At 37.4% G+C, this 7679-nt stretch overlaps 1 protein-coding gene across 1 annotated transcript in view; it reads right to left on the bottom strand.

Moving 5' to 3' along the window:
- Positions 1–6616, bottom strand: part of TMEM106B (transmembrane protein 106B) — an 11200-nt gene extending 4584 nt beyond the window's left edge. Inside the window, exons 1-5 of the mRNA XM_009079071.1 lie at positions 6397–6616; positions 3811–3874; positions 2298–2457; positions 1341–1481; positions 1194–1243 (exon numbers count right to left, since the gene is read on the bottom strand). Coding sequence (XP_009077319.1) covers positions 1194–1243; positions 1341–1481; positions 2298–2457; positions 3811–3874; positions 6397–6616 — 635 coding nt within the window. The remainder of the gene's footprint in view (positions 1–1193; positions 1244–1340; positions 1482–2297; positions 2458–3810; positions 3875–6396) is intronic.
- Between the last annotated feature and the right edge of the window lie 1063 nt (positions 6617–7679).

Raw genomic sequence — 7679 nt, 5'->3', positions numbered from 1 at the left:
CTCCCACCTTATATACTGAGCATGATGTCATATGGTATGGAATATCCCTTTGGTCAGTTTGGGTCACCTGTCCCAGCTGTGTCTCCTCCCAATCTCCCATGCATCCCCAACTTCCTTGCCAGCATGGCACAAAACCCAAACATAGCCTCATACTAGCCTCTATGAAGAAAGTTAACTCTACTTCAGCTCAAACCAGCACAACATCCAAAGCCATGCAGGTTTTACTGAGGTTAGCCATGAGCTTACAGGGAAAAGTTGCAGCTAATGTTGTGAACAGACTCTCAACAGAATTACTGAACTTAAGGCCACAGTACTCACCAAGAAAGTTTCAATGCATTATTGCACCAAAAGCATAACTAGGTAGGTATTAGCATTAGTTCTATGAAGGTCACATTATTTATTCCTTGTGCAACCAAAGGATGAGCAGATTCACAGTATTCGGTGTTTACAAAAAGCTATGCTTTTAAAAGGTGACAGAAGTTCAACGCTTTCTGCTTATTTAAAGTTTATTTATGCTCCACTTACTAATTCATATCTATTTGTATTTATTTGAACACTTCAAAGCTGTAAGGGTCTCTCCCACCCCAAAGGGGCTGGCATCCACTGGAACTGCACACAGACCTGTAGGCTCAGTAGTTAACTCTTCCTATTCAGCCTGTGTTTCAGTGTAACCACACTTACACTTGGTTTTATTATCAAGATACAGTGAGCTAGGAGTCTGTTGGACAAATGAACTTCCAGAAGCTATGAATAAAACCACTTAAAGGACAGGCTATAAATACTGGTTACCGTTTTATGCACATCATCTGCAGAAAAGAAATACAAACTAGTCCGTAATTTGTAAAGAATTAAATACAAATTCTATTCTACTGCCAGAGAAAGTTGTAGGAAAGTTACTAGAGAACTTGTAAGGGGAAAACACCTGCACTTCCACCCCCCTAAAGCAGCAGTTGCCAAGGCCTAAAACACTGGGACATAGATAGCATTGAAAGGGCTGAGAGCCAGGTACAGCAAGCCACTACGCGAAACTACTGAAACAACTGTACTTTAACTATCTTTCAGTACTATTAAACTTACAGAGAAAGCCACACATCTCTGCAAACAGATTTCTGCTAATTTTGAGAAAAGTGGGGTTTAACATCACTGCAATTTTTAATAAGACCCATGTGATATTTAGAGGTGAGTGCACTTACAACATGTAGCTCATTTCATCTTGTATGACTGTGGGCACCATATAGTCAATCTGAAAAAACACAAGAAAAAAGCCATGAAAACACAAATGAGTAGATTTATCTATGAAGATGAACATGTATTCAACTCTGAAATCCTACCCTACTTACCTGTTTCATATCCAGAGGACCAATGTTGGTGATGTTGTTTAGTCGTGCTTTGCCAATAACTGTTTTTGAAAACTGAACTTGGGCTGTGATATTTGCCACTTCAACGGAGTAATAGTTGTTATTCGTTATATTTAGTGTGTTCTGAAAAACCAAACACAAACCACTAACAGTTATCCACACTGTGTATCTGGATGAGTGAACATTTGAACCTTGTGCATGAGACACTAATAGCTGAAATTATCCAAGTACATTTTCCTGCCTGCTAGGATCATGGGGAGGAAGGGAGTAATGGAACATCCTTAGTTCCTTTCTGAGGTGGCTTTTTTTGTGTGAATATATTGAGCAGAACCAACTTCTGTACAACCTCCCTGGTGACACACCTCCAATACAAATACTGGATTTCCTATCTTCTATTATTCCTTCCAGGAAATTTAGCTATCATAGGACCCTTTTATACCACAGCTGCTTTTCTTTATTCAAAATGAAGAACTCTACTAAAAATCTTTAGGCAATGCTTTATTGAGTGCATTACCAAGAAACCAAGAACCATGTGGAAAGAACTCCTTTAAGTTCTAAGTGGATAAGAAATAATTTTTCCTCAACCCCTGTTCTGACAGATGTATAATACCAGGGCAGTATTAAATAGCATTCCTACATACACACATTAGATTTCACTCTTATTCCAAAAATAATGCAGAGAACTCCAAAGTCACTGTTCCCTTGAAAAAAGAAGACCCAGTGTTATCTTGCAACTACATGTCTGTTAGGTATAGCTACAGGAACCAGCCAGAGCTGGTCCAGTTACATTTTCAAAACTGGTCATGGTATCTGCTCCTATTTCTTAAGGCACTGACTAAGCTTATCAGCTAGACCATGATTTCTATGTCACAGTAAACTGTCACAGTATTATCTCCTGTTGCATTTATGCATTACAAACACCCAGATAGTGAGACTTACCGTAATATTGAGATATATTATACGCCTGCCCTGTTCGTAAGTGACATAAACTGACTTCACACCGATGTATTCAACGTCAATTGAGCGAGGAAACAAGAAAAACACAGCCAGTCCAGAAAGTAGTAAACATACAGTTACAGAAGCAGTCACATAGAGCTTTCTGGAGGAAAAAAAAGCACATTTCAGAGTCAATAGCACATTAAACAATAGTGGCATACTATTTTCTTGTAAGGGATAAGGAGTGTGACTAGTCAATACAACCAATTCCATCTATTTTTACCTTCCATTACCTTCCAAAAGGAAAAAAACCCCACCCAAATAAAACCCCTGTGTTGCACTTCACATCTATGTCTCAAACAGCTGTTACTCTTGTATATACATCAGAAATCACACTTCAAATCATGAGGCTATTCCAACATTTGTAACTTACAGAGGAAAATGGAAGAGATAAATATTTATGTGCTTTGAAACAAAAGCATTTCCTCTTCGCATTTATTTATAGCACAGCTTCTGTCATTCTGTGTGACTCTTGCACAACACACCCAGGAAGCAAAATAAAGCTCTTATGACAGAGAATCCCATGTAAGGTGTGTGGAAGACTTTCAGGGAAAGTTTTAGACTCCTGCTAAGGAGCAGGAAATTCACAATTAACTTAATATAAAAGAGGGGTGTGTGATAATAAAAAAAACCCACAAATAAAAGGCTCTACTGCAGCTCCAATGCTGTCAAAATTAGAACACTAAAGTAATGTTTCAAACTTGTACTACCATTACATCAGATCACAGACTCATTAAGGTTGGAAAAGACCTCCAAGGTCACTGAGTCCAACCTATGAATGCATGTATGATCCAGAATAGCATTAAGTGATTTTATTTTTTTCTGACACTAATTTCTGTTTACTACAGAAACATCCAAAACTTAAGAAAAAATCCCAAAGAAAGCAAAACCCAGAACATGTCAGAACAAGAAGCCCTGAGCATGATAATGAAACCTTTTAAGTGGCTCCTAGAAAAAAATAATTTAATATACTATATAAGAACTATGAATTTGATGATTTTGCTACATGCTCAGAATTAAAAAAATTAATTTTAGTGACTTAATTTGTAGTATTGGCCCAAAGAATTTACCACTTTACTCAGACTTGAACAGTGAAGATGTATCTGCTTAGATCAATTAAGAGACTACAGAGATTGATAAATACTTGCATCACTACTGTAAACACGTAGATCAATACCTACATGAAGAGGTCACACAGTATTACTTAGCTTTGTACTTGGCTAAGACACACTGTGATGAAAGTATGCACACCTGTTAATAAATAACTCTCCAAGAGGTAGAGGTTAAAGCTGGTATTAGTCATGAGCACTGTTCCTTCAATACTGAATGCCAAAAGAAACATTCCTGTGATTTTTGCTTGATTCTTCTTATCACTATCTCCTTTAAATTCCTGAATTTTAACTAGAAGAGAATAATTAACTGTAGATTCATGTATCACAGATAACTATTAACTTACGTTCTTCTTGGCCTCAGTCTCTGATCACTGTATGGAATTAATGCTACCAGCTGATTTTCCTGCCCTGGAAACAAAAACACCCTTTCAGAATTTAAACAAAGAATAAGTATGGTTGCAGTTACTTCACACAAAGAGTTTCCATTATAAATTAATGGCACCAAAGAATAAACACTAAAGATGTAAATACCAAATAACAACCCAAGTAGAATACTTCTGTAGCTTCTGTCACTATCTGAAATAGAGCATGGCTTATACAACATCGAGAGGAAAAAACACCAAATCCACAAAGACCAAAACAGCAACAAATTCTGGCTCTGTGCTGCACACATGCACCAGAGGCAGTGTGCCTGTGGCACCAGTTCCTGGAGAGAAAACAGAGATTTAGAACAGCTTTGAGCTCTCTATGCCAGACCATGTAAAGTCACAGGACAAGACAATTAGAAGCTTGGGCAGTAAGAACTGCTCCGGAAGGCATCTTGCATGTACTCTTCTGAAAAGCAGAAGTCAGGTTTGTTTAAAATACCACAAAAAACAACAAACCCAAACTGAAACAACCAAAACCACCATGTATCAATTTGGGTGGCTTTGGTTATAAATTTGCTGCACTCTGGAAGTCACTGGTACGTAAAACCTCTTACCATGGTGCTGCTGAGCTGCAGCACCCTAGAATACATCTGCCTGTAAAGATTTTGCTATTTGCTGCAGCACAGATTCATCTGAATGATAACAGAGGCCTCAAGGCCAAGTCAGACTTGTATTTTTTTTAGCCAAATGCAGAATTTAACCAAGTTATCATTTAGCTAGTCAAGCACTTAGAAGTGATTTCTTGCTGAATCACTAAGCTAACACTAACCAAACAGGCAGTCGCATGAAAACCATTAACCTTCTACAAAACCTTTACCAATTTAAAAGAGAATTTTATCTCTACTTCAATGAAGCATCTTCAACCTTCGAACAAAGCAGCACAGTTCTGCTTTCATACTTTATCATACTGAAAAGCTAAAGCTGTCCAAGTAACAAACCACAATTTCATGTATTTATTATAGTTTAGTCATCACATCATGTATTTCAGTCTTCCTTGCTAGTCATGCAGTCATTATGTGAACAATGAATTCTTCCCCCTCCACTCAAAAAAACTCCAAACATTATTTCATTCTTCCCTAAAGTACAAAGGAATAATTAAAAAAACAGCCCTTGTAATCTAATAATTCACTTAAAATGCTAGCTTTAACCACACTATTTCATTAGAATGTATGGACAACATGTATGTTTATAAGTTATTACAAAATGCTTAATAAATTAACGGATATTTATTTCAGTATTACATCTAAGAATCCTATAGTCAAAGGAATAAACTTTTGAACACAGGAATCCTGCAATTACTGCATTTTAGCTACCACTATTTTGAGCAAAACTTGTTATCGATATTACCAAGTATTTCCATTTAGTTAGCTAACATAAACTGCCTTCTCTATAGTCTTTTGGCTAAGAAAAGTTTCAGTTTTATAGCTCTTCCACACTTAAAATTTGTTGAATTCAGAGGTACTCATAGAAAACAACAAAGTTTAACAGTTAAAACTCAAACTTCTTACGCTATTTGCAAGCATTTACATATTTTGTGCCCCCTGCTACTTATACACAGATAAGACACAAGCATTTGTGACCTGTATCATAACCTAATCCCACTGAAGCACATGTAGAAGGATAACACAGCACAGACATCACTCAGTTTTCCCAAGTTGCTGGTCAAAATCAGTTCCAAGAGCTTTTACATCCAATAAGCTATTCTGGATAAGAGGTCTGGCAAAAGCAGTCCCAAACACGAAACCTTCCCATCAGTTCTTCCCTCTGTCCAAGGAAAGATCTTATGGCTGAAGCAGAAGGCTGTGCCTTGGCCCACTGTGTTTGTCACTCTCTCCTTCTGCCACGTTTCATTCTGCACTCTCCTTTCACAGATCTCTTCCTAAATAGCTATTCAGGTGGGTTATCATATAGGAAAGAAATGTAACAAAGTAGCATTCTTAACCAAAAGGAAAAACAGGTATGAAGACTAATGCTGTAGAGCCTACTCATTCCCAAGGCAGCCAAAGATCCTACATATTTTTAAATCCCAGATGGAGTTCTCTACCTAGCGAGGACCAATGAGACAAAGGGAGAGTTAAAAGAAATCAAGAGGCACTGGCAGCAGTGAAGGCATGAAAATTCACTATAAATGATCAGGGAAGAGGTGTTGCAGCACAGATCTAGTTTTCGCTCCCTGTATTTGCAGCTATTTTTGCAGTTATAATAAAATGTCATGAAGATAAACACTCACTAACTCAACTTGCTAGAGCTATGGTTCTGAAGTAAGAAACACTGGCATTGTAGAAACAAGGGAAGTCCCAACATGTAACAGCTAAAGCTGACCCAATTTGTTCCATTGATCCAGTGCAATTGTCACAAAATGCTTAGTGCTAGAAAGTCAAAAATGTGAAAAAATTTCATATTGACTGGAAGAGCTATTTATTATGAATTATTACAGTTACAACTGCATGTGGTTATGATGTAAATGTATAGGTTTAAAAAAAAGGAAAAAAGAAAATTTACCTCGTGGAATTCTTCCTGTTCCCTGGCAAGTCGGGCAGGTGACACTGTCTCTTCCCGTAAATTCCACATAAGGAAACTGTGATACATCTCCACATCTGTTGTCTTCATTGTGCAATTCTGAGTGAACTAAACCATTTCTCATGTTATCAGACACTGAGTTTCCATCATAGCCTTCTTCTTTGGATGTATGCATAGGCAGGTGAGAAAGTGATTTTCCCATGTCTAGAATAAAAGTCAGAAGAAAGTTTTCAGGGAGAATGATTCAAACAAGATTTACCTCTGCACCAGGTAACTCTTAGTCTACAGTCATAGTCTGACAAGACTCCAGGTCTTCTTTGTGCACATCCCTTAAGACCTGCAAAGCACTAAGGACCTGTCAAGCTGACATCAATCCCAAACTGTAAGAACCTGAACTAACTGGGAGCTTTCTTCAGCTCCTCCAATAGGCACAGGTTGAAGAGGAAACAACAAGATGCTTTAAAGTTAGAACAGCAGAATTGCCAGCAAAAGTTGCAACAGTCTAGCAGTGCTTTTCAAAGGATTGTTACTGTACAGACTTAACACAACACATTAATCTTTGTATAAAAAAATAATAAATCAAGACTGGGGCCTAGATAGCAAGTTTGCAATCTTTATTCAATTCCACACACACTACAGACCTAACTCTAGTGGTTGGACTTGTTTTGAGAACAAGCTAGAAATATAGATCTCTAGGTCCTTAAACTGATGGTTACCTTTAACCCAAAAGAGGAGTAATTCACAGGAGAATCAAGGAAAAAGTAGGAGTTACTTTAACATAGTTGTTGACAACAAAGACTTGTTGAACAAAGAGAACTATTGATAACAAAAGCATTTGTTATCCATGCTAATTTTAATGTTTTCTCATTACCAAGGCCTTTCAGCCATGACACTAACACTACCTTGAAACACGGAACACTTGAAACAAGTCTGTAATAAACTGATGCAAGCAGAAACCCATCCAATTTGCAACAGGTGGAAAAAAAATGCAAATTAAAAAAATAAGTCTGTACAGCAATGGCAATCAGTCATCCAGCTTATCCCAAAAACCTCTTTCAGTTACTTAACACACAAAGACACCAGACACTCAATTCATCAGTGTCTTGGGGAACAGCATGACTTAAAAAAAGTATGCAAAACTTTTTTTTCCCATTAAGTGGCATTTTTAAAGCAGCAACTAGCAATTAGCACCCTGGTTCACTGAAAGGAAGTCCTAAGATAAAGATTATTTTAAAGTCAGAATGTTTTAAACCAACCACTCAAGA

The sequence above is a fragment of the Acanthisitta chloris genome, unplaced genomic scaffold, assembly GCF_000695815.1.
Source record: "Acanthisitta chloris isolate BGI_N310 unplaced genomic scaffold, ASM69581v1 scaffold40250, whole genome shotgun sequence".
In the NCBI taxonomy this organism is placed as follows: Eukaryota; Metazoa; Chordata; class Aves; order Passeriformes; family Acanthisittidae; genus Acanthisitta; species Acanthisitta chloris.
This window is presented reverse-complemented; position numbering and strand designations above follow the sequence as displayed.